This window comes from Gavia stellata, chromosome 2 (assembly GCF_030936135.1).
Source record: "Gavia stellata isolate bGavSte3 chromosome 2, bGavSte3.hap2, whole genome shotgun sequence".
Taxonomy (NCBI): Eukaryota; Metazoa; Chordata; class Aves; order Gaviiformes; family Gaviidae; genus Gavia; species Gavia stellata.
This window is the reverse complement of record NC_082595.1, coordinates 24,519,101-24,546,029: the sequence shown is the minus strand read 5'-3', so window position 1 is coordinate 24,546,029 and position 26,929 is coordinate 24,519,101. Positions and strand designations below refer to the sequence as shown.

General features: G+C 38.3%; 1 protein-coding gene across 2 annotated transcripts in view; it reads right to left on the bottom strand.

The window, feature by feature from the left end:
• Positions 1 to 26,929, bottom strand: part of SMYD3 (SET and MYND domain containing 3) — a 424,863-nt gene that overhangs the window by 24,023 nt on the left and 373,911 nt on the right. For both annotated transcript variants that reach the window (XM_059835327.1, XM_059835329.1), the window contains one exon: positions 24,539 to 24,713. In XM_059835327.1, coding sequence (XP_059691310.1) covers positions 24,539 to 24,713 — 175 coding nt within the window. The remainder of the gene's footprint in view (positions 1 to 24,538; positions 24,714 to 26,929) is intronic.

The following is a 26,929-nucleotide window of genomic DNA, read 5'->3' as shown; positions in this document are numbered from 1 at the left end:
TTCATCCTCCATGAATATACCTGTCAAGATAGCTGAAATCTGAACATTAAGGAGGTTGTTAGCAAATCAAAATCAAAATTCTCAGACATTGTCACTCTTCCCTTTCTCATAGCAAAACAAAGTGGTTACATGCACAAAGCAAGTGCAAGCAACTGCGGCTACAGCACTAAATTTTCTCATTTAAGCTGCCCTGAAGAGGAAAATGGATGATACCCTCTGAAGAAAAAGATTGTTTCTCTCTCTTGCTCTCTTTAAAGGAAGAGGTTTTAGTGGTACTGAATAAAATTCATTTCTGTCAGGAAACGCAGAGCAGGACAACTGTACTAAGCTCCCAAGACATACAAGCCTTCGATTATCTGTTTTGTTCAGATAAATATAGACGACTTTAAATGCATGATTAAATTGCATTATAAAAGGAGTTGGAATTTGATCCCTGATGAGCAATTATTTAGGATTCATGGATTCTTAGTAATTACAGGTTTCTCCATTCCTTTACATGTCTGCATTAGTCATCATTTCTAAGGAAGGTAGACTCCTGAAATCCATAACCTCTACTTATCCCCAGAATTCAACAGAAAACAATTTTTTTTATTTGAGACATGAAACATTTTGACAAGTATTCAATTACTTGGATCCATGCTAAATTATGAAATAAAGGAAAAACTACTGGAATAATTTTCCTCGTAATTCCTGGAGGAAAGCCATAGATACTTCAGGTGGGGAATTTGCACTGAAAGCACTACAGAATTCCGGCTTTGCATTCTACTGCACTTTCTCTTATCAGATCCTATTTGATCTATTAATGATATCAGATCTGAGGAAACTTTTTTCTTCGGTTTTATTTCTGGCCATTTTTCTCTGTATCTCCCTATGTTTCCTCTCATGCCAAATTGCCAAAATATCACCGTTGCCTCGTTTAAATCCCTCTTAGGAAATTACATATTCTGCAGTACCTGAAGAAAGCAGAATTTGAACCTTTTCCCACCCTAGGAATCCTCTAGTAACCCCTGCCACTGGATTTTTTTGGGAAACATTGTATTCTGTCCATCTATCTTTCAGTCTGTGCTCTGAGGTCATTTCACGTCTTTGTACTGTACACTGCACTGCACCTTCTAAGCATTTGAGCACTAATTCCATCTCTATTCAGGAAAGCATTTAAAGTAAGTCCTTAAGCATCTGTTTAGTTGACTTCTGTGGACCTTATGCACATGTCTAAATCCTTTCCAGAGCTACCTGCAGTTGGTTCTCAATAGTTAACAAATAATCAGTTCTGCTACTGTACTTGAACGTGACTTTAGCAAACTCTTACACGACAGTAAGAGTAGGATTTATCCCAACAGTATACTCACACTGTCAGCTCACAGGCATCTAACTTTAGATGCCTGGATGGGAAGCTTAATCTTCTCAGATTCCCACTATAGGCAGTGCAGAGTCTAGAGCTCCTTGAGAAGGAAATTCAGAATACCTAACTCACTTTGCTGAATATTCCCCAGCATTAATAATTCAAGATCACCTTATGAGCTCAGTTTTCTGTCATGTTGACTCAGACTCCTAACTGTGGGGAAATTTGTGCCACGCTTTGATTCTCCAAATTAAAATGGGGATACAGAATTATTGATTTTGCTTGTAATTTACTAATCTTTGACACATATGGGAAGCTTCAGGACAGTGCATTTCTTTAGGAACAACACACTTCCAAAAAGAGAAGCCACTTAACTGCAAACGTCCTCCTATAAGTATGTTGGATGTGCAAACTTCATCAATGATCACATTTAATAAATGCTGTAGCAGTATATGTCTAGAGACTAAAAGCACAATTCTCACAGGGCACCAGTTTCTAATTTCTTTGGAAAACAGACACAATCTACAGCATGAACAATTTAATTGCACTTAAATTACCAGTCAGCTGAATAGCATGAGGTATGTATGCCTTCATTTTTTAATAGCTTCTGCCACTTCCAGCAAATTCTGGAAAGAAATAATGGATGCCTTGAGTATTCTTTCTGTCTGCTTCTACCAAAATTAAAAAAAAAAAGTAAGAAATTAAAAATGAAGATTCAAGTACTTCTGGATCAGTCATAATCCAGGAGGAACACTAGTGATAATGAATATGGATACACAAACGCAGCTGCAGCGTTCATATCAGTGGCAAGGTAATGCAAAAATTTGACCCTTTGGTCGAGTTCTGCTACATTAAACTGATAAAAAGCTCTTTGCTGGCTGACTCAAGGTTGCTTCTTTGTTTTATAAGGTCAGAGCTTTAGCATTTCAAAAATATTTTCTATATGGCAATTTTTACCTCATTTCATGCTGACCTCAAGCACAGGAGAGCTTCCGAAAATATAAAAGTATGGCTGAATTATTTAATTCAATACATGCTATTGTATTCAATACATACCACCGGGCAATTAGCAAGAACAGGAAGCATGTGATAGGGAGAAATTATTTATCCATCCATGCTCATAGAAAGAGGATGGAAGGAAAATGTATGTGAGAAGCTTTGTGCTCCTTACCATAATAGATTTATTTGACCACAGGACACATGCATTAGCTACAAATGAACATTAGTTAGAAATGTAAATATCCCTCTGCGGATGAGGAAATTTTATCTTTGGGAAATCTGTATCAGGAACAGTAACGTGGACTGTTGTTGTTGTTGTTGTTATTATTATTACTATGTTTTTTAAGGGAGGAGTTAAATAGTGATATGAATTATTTGGAGAACCAGTGCTGCTCACTGTGATAAACCCTCACTGCTGCTTTGCTGAAAAGATACATCACACAAGAAAACATTTGGCCTCTAAAGATACAGTACTGTCAAAACTGAAATATCAAAAAATGCTCCCACTTTGTTATCACATCAGGAATCAATATTACACTGAAAGTGTAAATGAGGCAGAACCAGGTATTTTCATCAGCAAATTACAGAGGAGAGTAAAGATCTTGGAAGGAACACCATATTTTCTCCATATTCCTTATGCCATATTATCCTATGTAGCATTTTAAATGTCCTGTTGTGATGAAGAGTAATAATGAAAATCAGGAAAATACCCCAAATGCTTAACTATGAATAAAGCACCTATTAAAGCATAGTTATCCAACTTGACAATTCAGTAGATAAGGAACATTCACTGGAAGCAAGTAATTTTGAGCTGTATCTTGCATGTTTAGATATGTTTAAAGCACTCAAGTTTCTCCTGCAATTATTATCATGAAGAGAGAGTATAAAAAAAAAGAAATCTGCTATCATATCTTTTTTTTTCCTGACAGGTATGAACTGTGGGCTTCTTAATATCAGAATATTATTTTTTAAAATAAGAACCTGGAAAGCTTTGATGTTTCAGTGGCATTTTAAAAATCTGACTAAAGGTTACAGGAAGGTTAATATTAGTCATCACTGTCTTACTGTTGTGCTCCTTTATTCCCACAGGTTTTCCATAAAGAGCATGAATTTGCATAGGCAATACAGCATTGAAGGAAGATATTAGAACATGGATAGCTGAACTCTTACATGAACAGTCAGAAACATTAGCTGGTGTAGCACAAGTGTTTCTTAGAGGATTTGCATCAGAGAATAATATTCTTCCTGAGCACTTGCTCTATTTCCCCTGTCCAAGATGACTAATCACAAAAGCACTGGTATTAAATCAGTTAGCAGAGCTGAAACCCAGCAAAATGTGTCAAAAGTAGATGAATTTAACCTTGCAGTATTCAAGGAATGGAAACTATACCCTGGGGCACATTAGAGAAGTACACAGATAGTAATTATCTGAAAGGAGATAACCAACCTGGATTTAGAAAGCCAAGAACCTCCCTAACTAATCTACTTGACCTTTATCATGAGGCTAAAGACAAGGCTGATAATGGCCTCTGCAAATAAAAGAGTGTGTTTGTATTTTCAGGAGGTCGTGTAGGCATGCACAACAAATAGATGAAAGGGGTGAGAAGAAAATAAATTTATAAAAACCTCTGAAAACTCTTAAGAAAGCACATACTGCAAGGCAATGCATGTAACCCGCCATTGTCCACTGAAGCACATGCACACAGAATTGCTGCGACCCAATAGCAACACTGTGGGAGCATTTGTCACATCATCCATATGGTAAGTTTGCACGGTAATGTAAACAGTAACAAGGGACTGTAGCTCCATGGGAGCTGATGGTCCATTTAAATATAGGTAAAGGGGAAATTTATATATAATCTACAGGGACCTCATACAGGTCAAAATTTGATTTAATGGACTAAGCAGGTATAGTACATGAAATCCCTTTCTACACTCAGCTTTTCTTTTGTAGTTTCTTTTTTTTTTTAATTTTTGTCAAGACAACAGGTGAACCTGGGGAAGGCAATGCTGGAGAAGGGTAACAAAGATAAAGCTACTCTCCAATAAAATGTCTTTCTTGAAACTGCTCTTCTAGCTTATGACAGTCTGCAGATGCTTTGGGTGGGGAATGCTTGGGCCATAGTGGAAGTCTACCTTCTGATAACCACATCCAAACCCCACAGAAATTAATGAGGTTTGGATGATGTCTTTGCAGTTTCACTTCCCTCTAACCAGGTGCTCCATTTGGAATGGAGCAGCCAAGCTCTAGCGAGCTGATTATTTTCCTCATTCCTGCACTGCCTGAGCAGAGGAGGTGGCTGCCCTCACTGTTCTTGGAAGATGGAAAAGATCCTCTGCTACTTTGGTTGGAGAAATGACAGTTTATGAAAGGAGGACTTTGTGTGACAGGAACAACCTCTTCCTTGGAGAAAAGAGAAGTCAAGTTATAGGGTCTTCATCCTTTTTCCATAGGAGCTACTGGAAGGAGGACTGGCTTTGTCTCCTGTAGTAAAAGGAGAGGCCACCAGTGTTGATACACATTTGTACTCTCAACTTGCTGAGCTAATGGGGGATAAAGGAGAAGAAATTACAGAAATACACACACACTCTCACACACACCCCAACTCATTCTTCACCAAGGAACAGAGAGAAGAGTCAAAGAAATGAAGATAAAAAGGCTGGAGTCAAAGAAGCAGTAAGGAATGTAAGAAGAATTTGGGAGAGGAAGGAACCTGATCCAAAACACCTCCCTGAGGTTAGCTACTGAGAGAAAGAGAAAAAGAAGTACCTGAACCGAGGGATCCTACAAGATCCATAGTGCCTCTAACACCAAACATTCACAGATCTTTAAACCCCAGAATGAAAATGCATCATGCTCCTTCCTGGAACATTTTCTACATCTCCCTGCCTTCTTTACTGAGCAGACAAGTGGCCATCGTCAACTCTCCTCCACAGGGTCATGAATATCCTTGCGTGTTGCCAGTTCCCCCTTCCTAGGCAGATAGGTTAACAAAATATACCCAAGTCAGCAATCTTCCATGGTAGTGGGTGCAACTGGTGGATCAATACAACTTTCTCAGGTCTAATATCAGGTTTTGCAGCCTTGAGAGGAGGCTGTCCTGACCTCACCCACAAGTTAACTTAGAAATTTTGAACAGCTGGATTTTGACTTTAATCACTGTTGCTAGTGGTACTGCTGGATCCAGCATAAACATATCACATTACTATCTTGTTTTTGTTTCAGAATAAATTGCTTAGATGCAGTGTTTTAGGTAGCTCAGGGAAGTCAGGAACCACTTGGAAAGTGTGAAGTACCAGGGCTGGGAACACAGAAGAGAGGTAAACTAGATCTGTAAACTAGACCATATAGTAAGCTAGACCATACAGGTTAAAAAAAAAAAAAAAATCTTCTACAGATAGCATTCATTTTTTGTCACAAAAAAAAATCGTTTTGCAAACATTTGACGTATTTGACCATCTAAACAGCATCTGGAAATGTACACATTGCTTCTTTTTTGTCCTTATTTCAGAAGTGTGATAGAAGCAGCACAAAATATTCTGTTCTTTGCTATGAAGTGGAACATACTTGCCTGCATTTTAAATGAATTTATCAGGTCCCTGATTTTGTTTCACAGTCAATGACAACTTGAATTCTACTGAAATAAATATTCATAGCATACATATTCCAGTCATATGTCTGAATTTGTAAAGTTAAACTTGGTTCCCATAATTAAAGCCGTAAGTAAGGATTCCAAGATGGCTTCGTGCTTGTGCAGAAACTTGCAGAAGAATTATCTCCATTTTTTAATACCAGCACTTGGCTGGAAGTGCCTTAATGCTCAGCTAGTATGGAAGCAAGCATTTTTAACTGAGAGATAAAAACTGGGCTTTGCATTTTAAAGGTTTGCAATACAGTCACAAAGTAAAATATTCTAAAATATTCTAAACCAGATTCATTTAAAGAAGTCCACTAAAAAAAAATCTGAGAAAACTGCAAATATGCTCATGACTGTTCTGAAGACAAAGGAGAAATGAATTTTGGGAAACAAATTAATTGTTATTCATTGCTTTCTCAGCTCTAGTCATAATTTGCTCTCTTCAGGCCCAATACTAATATCAGTGACAGAGGCCTGAAACATCTAGCTGAGTTGAGTCATGTTGTGTGGGATTGGCACATGCTCAGCTGCTGAAAAATTGTTACTGGGAACTACAAAATGCAGGAGAGTGATATAGCCTAATTTAGCAATTCCCAGGATGTGGTTCCTGGAGCATTGCTTTTGGTTACGCAAGGGTCTCCCCTTAAATCAAATATCTCAATTTTCAATGTTGGGAAAGCATCCAAAGGTTAATATTGTCTGCAGCAGGGGCACCATCCGGGTAGTGGAAGTGGAGATAGTATTTGTGGGTAAACACCGAGGCAGGAAGGAAAATCCTGTGCTGCTGCTTGTCATTTGTAGCTTGTCTTCTAAGAGACAATGGTTGGCATTTGGAAAAGAAACTACATGTCTGTAGTTGAGTGGGCAGGGGCGGGAAGGTGTCCTGAGATGGGTAGGAATGTGGGAAAATACAAAGATAGTGTTTGGTGTTACATGAGATAGGGAAATGAGAGTCCAATGGCAGGTGGGAAAGAAAGTAACTCCTGGAGATTTGGCAGCTGCCAAAACTGTCTTTGCAAAAAGAAGTTGATGCTCCACTGCAATCAGTAACAAACTGAGATGTTCAATTGCCATTGCTTAGTTACACTAATAGGAGAAACATCCCTCCCAAAGTTTAAACTTTCCATTTTTCCCTGCTATACTTTCTCTTAAGCTGCCCTTCACACCTGGAAGAAGCTTCCTATAAGCATCCATAAAACTACTTCATTAGCTTTCAGCAAATGCCTCATTAAAACTCCTCCTTGTCACAGTTCCTGGATAATGTCTAGATTATGTGGGAACTGGTAACATGTCACTCATGCCCACCAGTAGTCAGACTGTCTAAGGCTGGAAAGGACTGATGCCCTGGTCATACTCTATCTTGTTATCCTGTCCTTCCCTGACCTGCTGGCTTTATCTTTTTCTGTGACAGCTCAGGAACAGAATCCCTTTTTTAGCCTGATAACAAGATTTATGGAGCCATCATCTGTCTGCCAGTTCTTCTCTAGTAACTTCTGAATCCATGGGCCAATTTTAGCTAAATCTGGCAGTCAAGTAGAAATCTCAAAGACGTTTAGTACTCTAAAAAAACAAGGTAACAGAAGATAAAGATACCAATACTACGTTCCCCAAGGTAAAGAACACAGTGTGAGCTTGCCTCTAGATATGTATGATGGAATGCATGCAGGAAAAATGTTATAAATTTTCCACTCGTGGGAAACTCTGGCTTGTGCACTATAAAACCCATAATATGCTGTTTCTGTAGTGAATTCTCTGATGTATAATGAGTAGTGCATGAACACTGCAGCATAGCTATCATTCAGTCAATCAGCATAAAAAGTCAGTCAATCAGAGACAAAAATCTAATGGAAAAATAGCTCCCTTAGTTCTGGAGACCAGTGAACAACTCGCTTGTTGGGCATTGCATGGTGGTATTTTTCCTTTAGAGCTGACATACCACGGCCTGGAGCTTCTTACAACCAGAAGTTGTCCTGGTGTTGCTCACAGCTATCATGAAGGACTTGTGCGTTAACAAGCAGTGAAAGGCTACAAAGAACATTTTGAGCTAGGCTCTGAAATCCTGTGATTTGAGGAGTCCACAGACTGCAAGTTTCCAATATGCTCATTGCACATGTCTGCAGCCAACTTTTCCATATGCTTGTACATTTATGGATAGCACTTCAGGGAAATCTGTGGCTTACAAAAGGCAAACATTTAAATGTAAAGAAGAAAAACAGATCTCCTGAGTGACTGTTGTTAGCAAGCTGTCTTCAGGAGGAGAATAAACCAGACAACATTCTATAAAGTATGTCTATTTAATAATTTTTTTTTCTGAAATAATGTGGTCTTTTATTAGACACAGAGGGCTGGATATATCTTACACAAATATCCCTTGACTCTGGTCACTGGTGTGATTTGTATCAGCGGAATGTTAAAGGTCAGTGATAGCTTGGTCAAAGGACATGCATAGGTTGGTGTCAGGGATAAAACAGGGCAACATGCAGTGACACAGAAGGCAGATCATGTACAAAATTGGAGAAATTTTCACACTGAAGAAGGAACAATGGTGGCAGCTTTTAAAAACAAGGCGGTACACAAATCAGGACTCGCTCCTTCAGACTGTGATGAGCCATCCCCAACACTTCCGCTACCGAATATATTGCCAGTGTCAGCCAGAGGCTGGATTTATCCTCACTAACTATTTAGACTTACACTTACACTACACACTGACTTAATTTTTCTATCACTTCAAGTTAGATAGTATCATTACCTCTGGTCCCTCTGATCCACCAGCCTCTCTTTGATTCCTTTTAAAAAATATTTTGAAATCAAAAGTCACCATACTGAAATCACTAAAACCCAAAAGCTGTGAAAGATTAAAAAGAGGGCAACAGTCATGCAAGTACCAATCATCACAAAATTGGATGCAAAATCTTATGATGTTTTTGGCCCCACATAATCTCCATGTAAAAATAGTTTCTGAGAAATGTTAAGTACATAAATATCAGTTTATTAAGGACTGTCATTCAAAAAAAGACCATAATTTATGACAAACTCCTACACTGCACAGTGTGCTCCCTTTTCATTTCCCTGAACTCTCACTCAGTAGTTTTCTTCACTGATGTTAAGTTAAAGAGTGATAATTAAAAAAAAGACTTGATACTGTTTTTTCTTTGCATTATCCAAAACTCTCTTGCTTAGCAGAAGAGGGTGCGTTATACAGTGAAGAGAATTCTATTGATGCCTCACGAAATCTTTGCTTTCTAAATCACTGCTTTGTCTGGATTACATGATAAAATAATTTTTAATCTCCATCAGACTGTGAAAACCAGGTATCTTCAACTATTGAGAATAAAGTAAAATTGCAAAACGTGGCTACGCTAAAATTAAAGAGCAGACAGTGCTTCATTGAACTCAGGGAGAATTAGAAACATCTGTCAACATAAGTAACAAAAACTCCTACAGTGAACAAAAGTCATGAGCGCAGCTCTCTTGCTTCCAGAGAAGTTTGCTAATTTAGAAGTTATGTACATGAAAGAGAATCAGGTCTTGAGTTTATGAAAGTGTCCTTACCCATAAAGAACTGAGGAAAAGAAACACGCTACAGGATCCGCGGACGCAAGATTCATGCATTGGATGACGAGTGTATGAGTGTGTGACTGTCTGCACTTCCAGGCATGTGAGAGGAGGACCTGTCACTGCAATGCTCCTGGATAATGAATCATCTAGCAATAAATTATTCCAGCTGACTTCTCCCATGGATCCTCTTTGTCAGATGTGACAGACACTGAAGATGGAGACAAGCAACACCCACAGCACTGGGGGTGGGGAGTACAAGGGAGAGGTCAGAAGAGCAAGTTTCCTACCCAGCGTGTGAGACTTGACAGCTCTGAAGATAGTGGGGACACTTCCATATGACTCATCCACAAGCCGTCTAGAGCTGACTGATCTACAACCAGCACAACAGATGAAACTCTAGCCCTAATGAAGGCAAGAGAATTTTGCCAATAACTACAACAGCACCAAGTATTCCACCTGATGGCTTTGAATTTTTTCCAAACACATTAACCAAAGATTATGTTTACTTTGATATAGAAAAGAATGCAGACTTGACAAACCCTCTCAACTTCATCCAGGCAGTGTAGTAAGAACTGCTGTGTATACAATGACTTCTTTTTCCACATAATGTTCAAGTAACATCTAAGTTGCAGCCAGGATTCAAGATTTTCCTTGTTTTTAAAATCTTCACCCCATTTTTACATGGTAATTTTTTTGCTCCATACATTAAAAATAAAACAAAATAATCAAAACAAACCAAACCAACAATTCTGTAGCACAAAAGGCTGTCAGGAAAGCAAATTATACTGTGCAAATTTTGTAGATCTAAAGCATTAATTGAGATGCAATATCATGGAGTGCTATGCCTGTAAAATGCAGATGTTGAGCTCTGATGACATCATTTCTAAGAGAAATATGGGCCTCGGAATAAACAAATATATTGGCTGCTATTTATGGCTCTTTCACCTTCTTTGCACCTTCTCCCTTTTCCCAATGGGAGTGACAAAGGGCTTAGCTTCTGCCCATTGCTGTGCCACTGAGGTGAGCAGCAGAATGACAGAGTTCAATTAGTTGTGGGAGCATCAAAATTTACCAAAATCCTTGTGGCTTGTGGTTGTTTTATGCTACCATACTAAGATAAGTGTGAAGCTTTTACCCCACCACAGGGACATTAAAAACTGCTTTTTGCTATGTGGACATTTTGGTGTCTATTAATACATTAGAACATGAAGTTAAACAACTTCTCTCTTTATAGGCACTCTATACACGGCCTTTTATTTTCTACAAACTTGTAGGAACATCATATGTTTGACATCTCTGACTTTATGCAAGTTGCTAGGTAGCACTAACAAGCAAAGGCACAGACAACACAATCATAAAACCTCATTAAAACCAAAATGTCTTTAATTTCTTAGTGGTTGCTGTAAGACCAAGCACTTACCAGGAAAATGTATGGCATTCTTTCAGCATGTCCCTGACCCTTGCCATTCTGCTCTCCTGTGCTCTGGGCAGAAAGAATATGCATGGTACACTATTGCTGGGAAAAAATGGAGGGGTTTGTTCTGGGTTTTTTTGCGGCTATACAGGTTTTGCCATAGTTTGCATAGTCAAGATTCACTTAGGTTTGAAGAGGTATGACCTTTATTGAGCCTTTCAAAAGCACGCTAAGGATGTGTCCTCCTACCAACAGCACATGCAAACAAGCTCAATAGAATATTATATACTATATCCTGAAGAACATATAAAAACGTAGTTTTAAAGTTAAGTGGGGACTGCAGCACGCGTAAGTCACAAGAGTAGAATTATATTTCCAGAGACACATTTTTAATATTATTTCTTATTCCGCAAATCCCAGGCAAATTTCTCACAATCAGCTGAAACAAGATCTCTGCCACAGGTACAGAAATTCTGCACTATACAGAAAGCAAGGTGTTAGAAATCTACACCCTCTTTTTTTATTTTGGGAGATATATTGATTTGATTGTTTTCAAAAAATGAAAAAAACCCAAGCTTCTGAAAATTTAACCTTTCTTTTGATTCAGTTATTAAGCTGATTTAGTTCAGTATAAAACAATAGGATAACGTCAATGTAGGCTGTCTGCAAATTCCATCCCAAGGTTCAACTTGGTGCAAATTTTGGAACGCAAAAACTAAATTGTTACCGCCACAATGGCACACAACTCAAAAATCCATAAAGTAGTGACTGTGGTGAAGATTTGCACAAATATAAGAGTCTTCCAGTTCTTGATATGGGGTTTATTATTTCTTCAGATTAGCAAGTGGTGGAGCTCAGAAAGTCACCATTAAGGATGCAAATGTAATGTCTCACTCACCTACATACTCTAGTGGAATTCAACTTGCAACTATATCCATTGTCTGTAGAGTTTTACAGTATGCTTCAACAGATCTGTAGGATGCTTAACATTTTTCTATTAAATGTTACAGATTTGTATGTCATTTCCATACAACTCTACCTCATTTTTATATATACATTTTATAGATGCTATTGATTTATACTAGAATTTTAAGACATGCCTGCTATGGACTTAATTTTCCATTGAATTGTAATGAGACTCCAGCATCTTATTGTTTATGTTGTTGTAGAATCCTTAACCTTTTTTCAGTTTCTTAGGATATATCCACAATGATACTGTACTTTTTACCCATCTCTTTATTTTAGTAGAGAAGCATGCCTTTCAAGTAAAAGTCCCTTCCTGATGAATTTCTGTGCACCTATTAATGTTGGGTTCCCCACCTGCAGCTACTGGCACCTTACTGAAAATTCAAGCATATGTGGCCTGTGTTTATTTAGGTTAAAACAAGGAAGCATCCAACAAATCTGATAGAAGCTGCACACTTTCATGAATCAGTCTATTTTACAGGTTCCATCTGCTCTTAAGTGCTTCCCAGAGAACAAACACTGTGTCACTATACCACATATTTCCATTGCACTATTGCAAACACACTTAAGCTGCTGACAGATTAATGCTTAGTTCACTTGTGGCATACATTCTTCAGTTCTTACACATGTTCTTATAAGGAAATGGAACTCACTAAGCACTTAATCACAAGTTGGGGTAGTGTTATTGTATTGAATACAACACGCTGACTTTGTTTCAGGAACAGGCTAAGGTATCTCTATATAAGCCATTGCTGTCACTAGCACTGCCAGAGACCCTGGAAATCGAATCACTTTTGTCAAATTCAGTTAAACAAAAGCAAGGAGAAATTTGCCAAAGGGTAGCCCTGGGGACTAGGGATGAGCCACCCGATGAGCGTGCAGAAATGGCCAAAGGGTTGCGCTGTTTACTGGAATGCAACTTGTATGGCTTAAGCATGCATATATTTGCTTGAAGCCATTACAAATAGCTCTTGATAAAATGACTGCAAAGACAGGGAATAATAGGCAGATATAAAAAACAGTAGCAACAAAACTGAAGTAAAATAAAACCCGACTTGCTAAAGACATCAGCAATCCAGTTAATTGTGAATTTACCCAGCTAGGAAGCAGTAACAGCAAGAGAAACTGGTATGAGTATATGCAAAACGTGAATATACACCATGAAAATCTGCATTTGTGCCTGGGAGGAAGGTAGAGTTTCATGAAGAATCCTTTACATCCTTACCTGGTGTAAAACAAGTTCGATTAGTTCAGAGCAGCCAAGAACCTCACCTTGTTTTATGTTTAAATATAGGGTACAAAAAGGAAGGGATAGCGTTCTAGGGTGAGTATCACAGAAATTGTAAGTAAATTTTCTTCCGCATTCAACCTGGTAAATATTTGTCTGGTTCTGACCTTTGAAATAGATTTTATAGAAGAAAACTTAGTGCTTGTTTCCCTAAGCAGACTGACCCCACCAGTTGTATACACCATACCATTATCACCAACAGCGAAGGCCTTTTGCCACTGAATTGTATGTTGCTGGGACCTTCAGTGAAATCAGGATCCACAAACCACCACTGATTTCTATGGAGCTGTGTCCTTTTCATTTATCAGCAAATTTGTTATCACTCTTCCCTTGATTAACTTAGCAGGGTCTGAGTACAATTCGCTGTGGGTTTTTATTAGTGTCACTGGATGCAGTAAATGCTGTATCCCTGGTGTTTTTCAGATGCAAAGATCAGGCACAGTGAAAGTCCTCGCCACTGCAAATGGGAGGGGAAAAGTCATGTCCCACTGCAATATCTGGAGTTGGTTGTTCATCGATGGACACAGTTTAACACATCAGAGGTGTATAACCACTGTACTTTCTTGTTCTTCTCAAGCTATCAGAAGACAGGAGTACTTCCCTGGGACAATGCTGCTCTCAGAGCAAAGCAGGGGGGTGAAAGAATGGAGTACTTAATAAAATTAACAATTTTAGTGAAAGTGAACATAGTTTTATTTGTGTCAGAGCTTAATGTTGATGCTGTGACATGAAAAAGACCTTTTTTTCCCCTCCGTCTCTTTCTTTCTACTGGCACAAGCAACCTTGCACAATTTGATAGCATCTCTTGATAAATATCCAGCATTGGTAGAGCTCACCTGCACTGCAAACATGCCAGCAAGACAATACACAGATGAACTAAATCCAGATGGGTAGCAATAGATAAAGCTTGAGTATGCATTCAGGATGTTATCTCACTGCAAGCATGTAAACCTGCTTTTCATCTCAAAATTCTGAGATGTTGAATTGGTAAAGGTAATATTACCCAACTTGGTTACACATTTTGAAATCCCTTGAAAAATAAAAGACCTTATGCTGGTGCAGTACTGAGACAAATATCTGAGATAACTTATCTCTAGCTATTGTCATGAGAGCAAGCAACTAACTAGTAGGACATTCCCCTGGTCATAAGTTGCTTTGTGTGATTTTTTGCAAGATTTGAGAAGTTACACTATGTTTTATAGGACACAATGTCTGTGATTCAGAACACCTCAAACAGTACAACACACAGCAATTTCCCATTCTTCCCAAGCAAGATCTCCAGCCGTTACAAAAATGCTACATAAACATTTTTAAAACATGTATTTTATGCCACTGTCTAAAGTGAAGTTCTCCACAAAATGCTGTAGTAAATCTTGCAAATTCCCTCTATGACAAGAAAACTAATCTCCTAATGTTTTTCCTTTTTATGACTGTATATACTGAGGCTTTTGTTTTGTAGCAATGTAGGTTCTAATTCAATTTTTCAAAGTCTGCCAAGGACACTATTGCAGGAAAAGATTTTCTTTTCTCTTTCTCTTTTCTATTTCATCAACAATGAATTGAGTAGAAAGACCTGGTTTAGGATGCTTCTACTTTTTGGCTCTCACTTTTGCCAGTTTTCAGAAGACTTCTGAAATGCTGGCCAGCCTTAAAAGTACATTAAATCTTTGGTGTGCATCATTCAACATACCTGAATTAGTATGGAAATATATTCATGATGTGACTATAATGAACACACTTTGATTCCAGAAGTTTATCTTCACTTCTGGCAGCCCATTAACCATATCTTCCAAGAGTGCACTGCACGGCTAGAGAAAGCTGATTTTCCTCTTAGGAAAGTGTTTGCAACTGTGGCAGTATCAGTTTTCTTTGCCCTCTCTCTTATCTTTTGTGATGATAGGGAGAAGGTAAAAGAAAGGCTTTTCCTCCCTAATTTTGATATTTCTGGGCTTCTTGTAATTGTTCTTTAGTTGCTTATACTCTTCCCTCTCCTTTACTGATTGATTACTAGACTTGCATCATTTTCTGAAGGTGAATTTCTTCTCTCCGATATATTTATCTTGCTCTCACTTTTGTCAGCTTTCATGGCTCTTTGGGCAGCCTACTTTCTGTTTCTCAGAGCCTTTTTCCTTAGCAGTGCTATAGCCTGTCTTTTCTTAGCCTTCCAACATTTGTAATCAGTTACCATCTTTGTTCAGCTCTCTACCCACAGTCATTTGCTTTTTGTTTCTTCCTTTTTACTTTCATCTTAAAAATTACACTACTAAAGGTGATTCAGGCTTCTGTGTCTTGCCTGCTGAACCTGAGAAAAGAGGTTCCAGCAAACTCAAGGGAAGAGAAGGGCATCTGGGAGAGGTAAGGGGGTGGGAAAGGAGAAGCACTGAATCACCTGCCTAACCATGGAACTGGATTATCTGGGGTTCGGCAGACATCTCAGGGTTAGATACCAGCAGACAGTGTTTGGGGTTCTGGCCTAAAGCAGATTGGTTTTCTGCTAGAAAACCAGAGCGGAAAGGAAGGAAGAAGCACTTTTGGAGGGAATACATGCAGGAGGGTTTTGCAGGTGAGCATAAGGTCACATCACACCGTCAATCCTTTCACTCTAAATTGCATAATCCAACATTTAGATGTTGTACAGAGGAGTAAGGAGAAGATTAGCCATTGACTAAATTTCTGAAGGCCAGGAAATGTTGTATTTATGAGGTAGTGCAAATAGTGTTTGTGTAGCAGTCAATATTCTCAGCATTTCCTTGAGTAGTCCCCTATGGCACAATTCTATTCCTAATTATATGAGGCAGAGTGCTGTCCTAATGTGACTGTGTCGTTTCTTATACCATGATTAGATAATTTAGAACTAGTTCTGATACGTCTAAATGTTCCCTGTATAGAAGGACTGGATTTTCTGGTTTTACAGGGTTAAAGAAAACTGACTAACAGACCTGAACCAGGTCAAGAGAAATATAGCTTACAGAGATTTGATATGGTGGTCAGGAGTATGCATGAACCTGTTAACGAAGGGAGCATTATGCACAAGCTTAGTAAACACAGGACCTGAAAATAAGGATATTTCTGGTTTTCAGGGACATCTGAGTAATACATTCCTAATAAGATCTTCCATTACATTTTAGCCCTTTTACTCAATAACTGGTAAATTTAAGAGCCGGTGAGCTTGTAGTCTACCATCATACCAGTAACTATGTGGTCTCTAGGATTTGCTCACTGCAGTAATGTACCTTTTCCTCTCACCTGCATGTTCAGTTTTTTCCTCTTCCTTTCCTGTCAACATCAATTTGGGAAACACCAGCTTTACGCAGCATCACCTATTTTGCTGCAGAAACTCTCTGACGTTCATTTTCTGGTTTCCCTGTTAGACGGATCATCTCACTAGGAATTTGGTCATTCATTGGCATGGTTCTTGTTTGACAATACTTCCTCCAATTTTCTAGTTCTGCATGCCCCTCTTCCAAGCACCATCTTTCCATCACTCACTCTCCCTGACCAATCTCATTGATTCACCCTTTAAACAGACTCTACATTCTTCAGTTTCTTTGCTCTCCTTATCTGCTGCTCCTTTCCTCTTCCCTCCCTCACAACTGTGTTTTTCCTTTTCAGTAACTTTTCCACTTCTTCCAACAGAAAAAATTATTGCTTTTTCATCTTTTTCAGCCTTTATCTCTAAGGTTGCTTAGACTGTTTTCTTGCTTAAATACCACAATTTTCCTTTTTCACCACTGTTCCTATCTCCACCACTAGGAACTCTTAATTGATTTCCTCCTTAGAAGTACTGCCAAGTCTCTACTCTCTGCCTCCTCAACTCAAATTGACAATTTATTCAAACAAAGAAATAGATATTTTCTGACTAAAATCAGACTCTTCCTAATTCTCCCCCCAGAGAATGCATTGTTCCTTACAACTTCTCTGCTGCTATTTTCCGCGTGTCCTCTCTCTTTTTTCTCTTTAATCAGAGATAGTATTGTAAGTTTATCTTTCTTTTTTAATGATTCTCCTCCCCTTTGTCTCCCTTTTCACCGTGACTTCTGCCTCTGAAATAGCTTTTTCAAAGCAATGTTCAGTTACTGTCAAACAAATCCAAAACTCCACATATGCTTCATACGTATCTATTTTTAACTGTTAATTGTTCCCTTGATATCACTTTACAATCCCATTTTAGCTCAGGTTCTAACCAAACCTTTGTTTAGAATCTGTATGCCATCAACTGCCCTTTTTTTCTCTTAGCAAAATTCACACAGACACTGTGAATTCCCAAAAATCATTCTCAAAATCGTTCCAGGTGAACAACTATGCTGCATTTTTCTTACAGCACACAGGTCTTTGTAATATCTACTCATGCATTTGTAGGTTAATATATGAGAGCTTTGTATTTCCTTAGTACATGATTAATACACACTTCTATTTTATTCATGTGTGTCCTTTAATTGGTGTGTAATAGCAAGCAGACTAATGAAAAGAGCTCAGGTAAGGGCTGCATAAGTCCTTTGTAAATTGTGAGTATACATGTACAAAAAAAAAGGATCCCCTGATTACAAGACAAAGAAACCAACTATTACTGCTTAAGCAAAAAAACCCAAAAACAAACTGAATCTTTCAGTTCTGTTAGGCAGGTAGACTAGGAGTGAAATCCTTTTTCTAGACAAAGCCTGAAGCCCTGAATGGTCTAACATCTTAATCTGAAAGAGATCCTACAGTGCAAAAAACCCAATCTCTACAGATAAAGTTATCACTGACAGAGAACACAGCTCTTTCAAGAAGTGTCTTAAAACACCTTGGAAATGCTATGTGAGAGATGGAGAAACCAACACCTGTGTCAGAGAAAAATGAAACTCTGGGAAACTTGGTGATTTAGTTCACTGACATCACTAGGAGATCACTATCTGTAAAATTCAGATTCAAATAGTTCTTGGCATAAGTGAAAGGTGAAACTAGAAGCTAAAACTGAAACTAGAAGCTAAAACTGAAACTAGAAGCTAAAACTGAAACTAGTAAGCACCAGCATACAAATATAGAGCTACTGGATGAACACTGTCAGAAGAATTTGCAGCAGTGAAGCTATTTGAGAAAGTCTTAGCTTACCTAAGAAATGTGGTATATACTGAATGAGGTACTGCAAATCAACACTGATGTTGCTGAACTTCTACTTATGTATGATAAAGTATATTGGACAACCTAGAGACGTCAAAATTATGCCTGAAAAACAGCTGGCGTGACTGGAGAGAACAGTAAGAAGTTTTACCCATATGCACAAAATGTAAAAATGAGGAAAGGTAGGTGGTGGAACACTTACGGGAATGTGAGCTTACAGAATTCATTGAGGATTACACAGCTCAGTATCACTTTTGGGGACAACATGTGGTTGTAATGGAAGGCTACAATAAAAACAGCTAGGAAAGAACCAAAGAATCGAAGGCACTGGTGTTATGCAGACGTATGTAGCAAGCAAGCAGCAAACCAGAAAATCCATTTCCTATGTGGGAAATGGATTGATCAGGACACAGATAACTTAGGCACCAGACTTCAGACATAAAACATTTCTTTTTCTTTTTTGGAAAAGGCTGTTGGGATTGGACAGGTAGGGAGGAATGGAAGATAGGAGTGGGCTGCTGAAGTGCTTTAAGTGATTCCTAAAGATATCAGGCCAGGGACAGGCATGCTCCCTGTTTATCTATGAAATAGGTACACCAAAGCCAGAAATTGTCCAAATATTGCTACAAACAGCTGTCTTTTGGAAGAATTACCTACAATTAACTAGAGACAATACACTCTCCAATTTATACTGGGTTTTCCTACCCAGAGGGCCAACAAAAAAGAACCAGTTTTCATGGTTTTGTGAGGTATATTTTTGTCCTTTCAGATCTGCACAAGAGATATCCAAACTTCTCCAGAACAAAAACCATCTTTAAGTTTCTGATTAAAATAACAAATATGCAACAAAAAATTTTACCGTGAGGCCTGTGTTATCTCACATAAAGGATATATGAGATAAAGTGGGATAAAGTAGGAACAAAGACAGTTATCGTACAAATAATACAAATGTTCATATATATCCTAATTTTTTGAAAAGCTGTATAGCATGACAATATACAGAGTACAGTGCATGAGAAGGTCTGACTTACGCTAGGACACATATGTTCAAGTGAAGAATTAGACTACAAATATAACATCAACAATCTCTCAAGAGGATTTCTAACTGCTTCGTAAGCTGTGGTGGTTTGTAAAGATGGTCTGGCCTCCACTGATTTATGCTAATAGTGCCAGCTAAATTCATATAACGCACTAAACACAAGCAGTGAAGAGTGATCTGCTCTCAATAACCTGGGAGGAAAGCAGAGAGGTGATATTGGTGCTGTCCACTGTTTCTACCTGCTTTAGCAGTTTGTCACTATCAAGCTCTCGTCCCTCTATTGATTTCCTTACATTGAAAGTGCACCAAGGCTGCTTAGTGCTCTTCACTCAGTTTATAGCAACAGCTCCCTGAGGTTCCAATGAGCTGTGATGGCCCCAGCCTTGCACATTTGCACAGACACAACCTATTCTTTTAGCAAATGTACCTCGTTCTTCCTTTCACAAACCTCTGATGTTTGCTTGGGACTACTATCTTACCATCTCTAGGTGACAAATCAATGGAACCATTCATGAATCAAAAATCAATTCCAAAATCTTAATTCACACCTTTTTGTTTAGATAATGGAAAGAAAGGATACCTCAGCTATTCAGATTTTCCCATGAGCTGTATTTTTTTTTTTTTGTCTTCTTCCCACATATTTTTCTCTAAACATTAGAGATAAATGCCCGTGGCCATTTTCTAAAATCCCATTTCTAAACCCCTACCTAAGCAAGGTAGATTTTATTCTTTCTGTTCTTTGTTTCATCCTTTCTTTGAATTGCTTTCTCCACCTTCACATTTTTGTCTCCCTCTCAGGTGATCCCAGAGGTAATATTTATGTTTACTACTGATGTTTTATGATTAAGACACTGAACTTTGGTCACGGAATTACTACTATCTGTAGGTTCAGAAATCTGCCAGCCACGCACCAGTCCCCAGGGGACCTCCCACAACCAGGGTGCCGATTGGCGCTGAATCCAGACTTTAACCCTTAAGCACTAGCATCCCCCAGTGGTCTTATTTATCACTGCAGTTCACTTTTTTTGAGTTTTCTAGGTACTCTGACTTTCAATGTAAATGTAAATTCAAGTCAAGTGCCTCAGAACTAGCCAGTACTCAGGAGTCTGCAGAACTCAGTAAACAACCATATATATTTGATCATAGGTAAAGATGAAAAAAATTTATTTCCAGTCATTGCATATATCATGTGTGTATTACAAAACACAAAAAAATCCTCCTCTTACAGGTAAAACACATTTGAAAATGGGGGCAAATCAGACCAAAAGAAAACCAGTCTCATTATTGGAGAGCCTTTTTGATGAGGAGAAAAGAGATTCAGAGTCTTTTCCAAGAATATTAGATTCTACAGCTATTTTTGGCTTTTTTACAAGATCATGACTCATTGAAAAGATACTATAGCAACCATCCATTTTTAATCTGCTTTTGATTGAAGCTCACATACTTAGAAACTACAGTCCATCATATCTATTGAATTAGAATTCTAAATCAAAAATTCCTGACTGACATTTCATTCACACAATGAAAATTCAATCATGTTCTCAGAAAATACTCAACAAGAAGCACATACCAGCCACTGCTCTTAAACCCAGCCCTTTGCAAAACAATCTGAAATTGTGTTGATTGGGATTGTTTTCCCTGTTTCCTAAGAGATCTGAGTCACTGAGGAAAGGTGAAGTAATGGGATACTGCAAAACATCACTGGAAGTGATAGAGAATAGGAGGAGTGAGAAAAGCAGACAAATGATGCACGTCTAGCACAAAGATGGGATGCTCACACCTACCCAGCTCCCTCCCACTCCAGAAGCAGAACAGTCACATCAGCACAAGCCCTGTATCAGTGCTGACTCAGCAGAGGGAGGACGGAGGGGGAAGGTTGTGCAAGGCTGCCAGGGGAAGAGACAGAACAGCACTTCTGCACAACACTTCTGTATGGGATGGAAAGAAGGAATCTCCTCTCGTTAATGTTGGAGCCCTCCAGTAACTCCTAATGCTGCAGCACTGGAGATGAAGGGTTGTTAATTAAAACAGCCCATCTGAAAAGCAGTGGGACTTACACATTAGCTTTAAGCAGTGCAGAACAGAAACAGACAAACATGTTTGTCCTCTCTGTATCAGAATCTCTCCAAACCTCTCACCCCATGTCACAGAAGCCCAAAGAGGCAACACGGTTTTACCCAGTCCCTTCTGCTTCCTAAATCCAGTAGGCCTACAGTATCACTTAGCTGCTACTTTTCCTCCTAGTACTCGTGTTGCAATAGCTGAGGACATCTAGCAGAGTTTTATAACAGACGCGTACTTCCACTCTGCAGTGTAAGCACTGAATACTTGAGACAAGGGGAAAAAAACCCACAACAAACCCAATCCCCAGAACTTATGTGCCTTCTCTGCAATTTAAGGGCTAAATGCTGGCATCCTTCCTCAGAGGTAACCTAAGGGAAGTCTGCCTTACTCAGTATCTCTGAATCCAATCCTTCAGGAGCAACAGTCAGCCCAGAGTGTGAATGTGCTAACTGAGACATGACAATCCCATGTAACACTCCTTACTGATATTCTGTTATCCTGTGGTTAAGGCTCATGAGGATTTTTGAAGGAAGTTTATTTTTGCAAGCTGCTGAGTGCTGATTATGATGTGGGACAGCTTTCACTTAGGCAAATGGCTTAACTTTTGTTAAGGTTCTTAGACAGACTATGACTGTGACATTTACAAGAAAAGCTGTGTAGATACATTTGCTTAGGCTATGCAGTGAAAGTACATGTTGTAAGTTTTAATAAATAATGGATAGTTATGGGTCAGCACTAGAAGAGAAGGCAGCTTTTCATCTTGACAGCTGCCATCTCTCCCTGTCTTTTGGAAGTTCTAAAAATATTTGAGAGGTCCTAAACAATGTTCCTCATAGGTTATCGTTACTATCTAAAACTTAGAGGTTGGTATTCAGTATGACAAATCAGTTTCATGTAGTTTAACCATCTGTCTCTGCCAGTTACATGAAGTGGATGATTCTGAAAAAGTCAGCAACCATCATAATGAAAACATACATTATGATACAATGTGTCACACAGCACTGAAAATTAATCCTGCTGCTAAAGAAATGGAAAATGCACAATAAACACATTACCTGAAATTAAAATTGTTTTTGACCAAATCTCCAGAGCCTTTAAAGTTGTAACAATGATTTCCTATTTATATGGACTGCTCAAATTCTCAGGTGATTCCCTGTGGAGAGCTGTATGAATACTTTTTCCAGAGCTGAGGAAAGGAAAATAGATAGCTATAATGGAACTGCAGGAGCAGCCAAGCAGTAGATTGATTCAACAGGAGAAATTCAATGCATCCCAAAAGATTTCCTAGGATTTTCTCTCCTGCTGCTTAGGGCACAATTTGTTGTAATGAGAAACTAAGGATTTTGTTTCAGGTGTGTCAAAGCTTGTAGTGATGACTTGAAGGTATAAAGAAAAAAACAACAACTGAAAATCTCTCTTAAATAATTCTTTGGGATGAGGAAAGAACAAGGACAAGCTCTTCAAGATGCAAAAAAGGTCAAATATCTCACGTAAATAGCATTCCTTAAGAGATACTAATTGAATGCACAGTCAAACCCTTTCCTTCATCTCCAAACTCCTGCATTAAACAACCTGAAAACTACAGTGCACTCCAGTAAGCAGAGAAAGCTTTATTAAATTATCTGGTAAAATTGCACTTGGTCTCACTGTAATCTCTGCTCTCGGAAATGTCTGTAGAACAATCCTCAGTTTTCAGTTGTGAAGAACTGAGTTAACAAGTTATAAAATAAAAAACAAGTGAGGGTTTTTTTTTTTATTTAATAAGGGAACATTTAAACAGGCACATGGTGTGTGCCACACGGTAGAAGGCTGGCAGGAAACATGTACTGCTGCAGTACTACATGAACCCTGTTTGAAAGGTTAAGTGGGACATACATGACGTGAATTTCATCCTGAAGAAATGTGAGAATTTGTAGGCACTCATACCCTCCTCTATAAGAAGTAATAGTCATTATGAACACCGAGCTTCTCTACAGGTCTGGTGTACCACAGCCTAAGCAGATTTCTTGCTAATTACTTTATAGTGAAAGCTCTGAAATGCTGTGCTGTTTCTCAAGTAAAGCCCAGAGTTTTATTCAGAAATAGGCTGCCAGATGAAATTTCCTCAGGTAAAATGCCGAATGCTGATGGCATCCTGATTTGATGAGGGAAGACATGTAAAACCTGAGATGTTCATATTCACAGCAGCACATACTGTTCAGCACTAGCATGCCCCTCACACTTCTCAAAAACACACTATGTACTGGGACATCACATGGTGTAGAAGAACCAACAGGGAAGAAATGGATGACCTTACCAAGAATCAACATTCATGCATGAATGACATTATACCTGGATATTCAGCACAGGTTTACATTTAGTTACAAAAAACGTAAATATCCAGAACCCAAAGATTTCAGTCTTAGAGCTTTTAGAACACAGACCAAAGCAGACAGCACTCGTCCTTTCTCCACTAGATGACCAAAGCTGCATTACAGCTCCAGGCTCCAATCAATTTCAAGACCTACCACATGAAGTAGGATCTCCTAGAGCATCCTTCCTTATTGATAAAAGGCCATCAGACTTAGAAACTCTCCCAGCACATAGCATAGGATCAAGTACTGATCAGGAGAGAAGAACAGCAGGTGCTTCACCAACTCGGCCCCTTCCCAAAATAAGGACCAGGGGCTTTTTAGTATCCAGTTGAAACAACATTTTGCAAGATATTTTTTTATTCTTTCTGTAAACTCTATGTATACAGTATACAGAGAATATACATTATTTCAGCCAGCTACCTGTGTCTCAAGCTTGACCTAGCTCAGCATAACACACTGATACCCTCATGGCAATGGAGTCTGAACCAGAAATTCAGCTTCTGATCAGGGATGGGGCAGCATCTGAACACATGAAACAGTGAGGAGCTAATAATCAGTTATTATTATAGTTCCTATTACCATTTTATTTGCTCTCAGTCCGACTGTGAAAGCAGAATGGGAGTTCTGCCTCATCCATTAACCTGGAGAGCAAGGCAAAATGTACAGCAAGAAAAAATCGTAAGAAGCATCTAGATGAAACACAATCTTTGCTTTTAATGAGGCAGCCCCCTCCCCCCACATCTTTGGAAACAGTTTGAACCAATTACATCTCTTACCTGTATGGTCCCAGAGTCCTGCTGCCATAATACAAAGCTTCTTCCCAGGATTCAAGATTAATACAGGCATCCATGGCACAGTCAAGCATTTTCAGCTGATAGATATTTGTGTCTGGAACACGACCCATATTGCTGCTCAAGAGATTCTGGCATCTTGCCAGAACCTGCTCCCACTCTGTTATTAGCCTTAGTTAAAGAAATATCTTTAATCAAACAAAAATACAAATACCAAATCTTGTTAGCAAGGAGTAAGAGCATTAAGATAAAAAAGCTGCCATCATTCCAGACTCTGCTTCAATTCTTGAAAACATACTTAAACTCAGAAGTGGTAGCTTAGGTAACTGTGCTTTGTTTACATTTAGCAAAACAATTTCTGAAGAAGGCAGTATTTCAGCAATAAAACATAAAAGAAAGATGACAAAATTAATGGATACTTTAATACATAACAAACTAAAATTCAAATAATTTTTGTTTAGCTTCTGAAACATTATTTTTTACTTAAGATACTCCTGCAAATCTTACACCCAAGGGCAAGAATCCATGGAAATGTGTCTTAATGAAATGTCTCAGCAGCTAAAAAAAAGAAATAAATGTTTTTATATACTAAAATAATGACACATATTTTTTAAGCTGCCCAAGATTTGGTTTCGAACTCTCATGAAATTAGAACCTTTTCTTGCAATTAATTAATTTTCTACTCCTTGAAACAGTATAAAGAGCATTGTTGTTTTTTTTTTTCAAGTACAGCTGCATGTTTCATGCATGAGAAAGAAACGCATCACAGTTCTGATGTCTGATTGTAGTTCAGGATTAAGGATCTTGGCAGTAAAGAAGATTTTTATGCCCAATGCTGCAAGAGGATTTTTTGTGTATTTGGAAGACAGGAAAAGTAAGCTGGGGCTTGCATTCACTTTAATTGTATATTCCTTACCACAAATCACTTATTTTCATTACTTTCTACATTGGTTTGACTTCTCTGTGGACTAGATTCTTCTCTCTCTGACCACATCTAAGCTGAATACCAATACACCCAGATTTTAAATGAGTACTGTCATCTGGGACTTCATGGGAGTCCCAGAATGCAAGCAGTCTAAACACCAAAAAGATACCATACATACCAGTAAGAACAAATAAAATTAAAAATAAATTAGACTTATAGTAAGAGAAGTAATAACATTGTTTGTATCACAGTCCTTTCCACACAATCAGCTCAAGGAAGTTCAGCAGTTATCTTCAGGACATTACTGACAATACTATTCACCCCAATCCAGCAATGGATTTACGTGTACAATGGTAACCCTGTGATGAGGTAATTAGTCCTTCCTGAACATGGGAATATTTACTTACTTAAATTTAAGAATGTGACCACTATGTGGCGGGGCCAGGATTTATAGCATGGTTGTTACAAGGCTAAACTAATTATTTGTGAATTGCTCTCATGCCCTTGGATTGAAAGAACCATATAAGGGAAGGAATGTGTTATTATAAAATTGCACCTTAACCTTTATATCTCTGGCAAACATCCATGTATTCTTTACAACTGATTAAGGACAGACAAACAGAAGAATGAGGGATATTATTTCCACTTGATACAATTTTTGTAGAAAGTACAAAGCACTGACATTCTTAAAAGCTTACCATTTTAGCTGATGCATAGTATTAGTCTGTCTGCTTTTACTTCTCATTATACTGCTTTGTTCAGTATAGATGATTGCAACTGCATGTTGCATATCTATAATTCAGGTTAAAACATGGGCCCTGAAGTATAACTGAATGCCTGAAGATCCATTTCAGTATTATGTCTCAATCCAGTGACTACAGAGGAACTTCAGACAGACTAGAAACTATATGAAAATTAAAATTAGATGAGATGAGTGTTTCCCTTTTGCTAACAAATGAATCTCTCTGGATTAGAAAGAAACAAACTCAGTTGTTTGGGTTTTTCTGTTACAATAAAAATCGTGATCACTTGTTTCCATCCTGGAAGATCACTATGCAAACATTTTTTTTAATGCCACTGAAAAGGGGTACTGGAAGATTTAATACTCTCTAGCTCCAGAGAAAGCCCATGTTTCCGAAATTGGTAAGGCATCTTGCTACAATAGGCCAAATTCACAGTTAATGAAATTCCACTGAATAGACTAAGATGAGAGAGGGATCAATACCCTCAGTCTTCTAGTAAAAATCTCCACCTCTCTCCTGCTCATCTTTTCTTGGTTATTACTGTTTGCTAATTTTTAATTGGATTTAATATTTACATGATGGCCATTAGGCTCCAGTTCTGTTTATTAGTGAAAGGTCATCTCATTCAATTTGCTTAATTATCAATTATTATTATATATTATTATTATAACTTATTATAAAAATTCTATAATGTTTGCAGTGAACCTG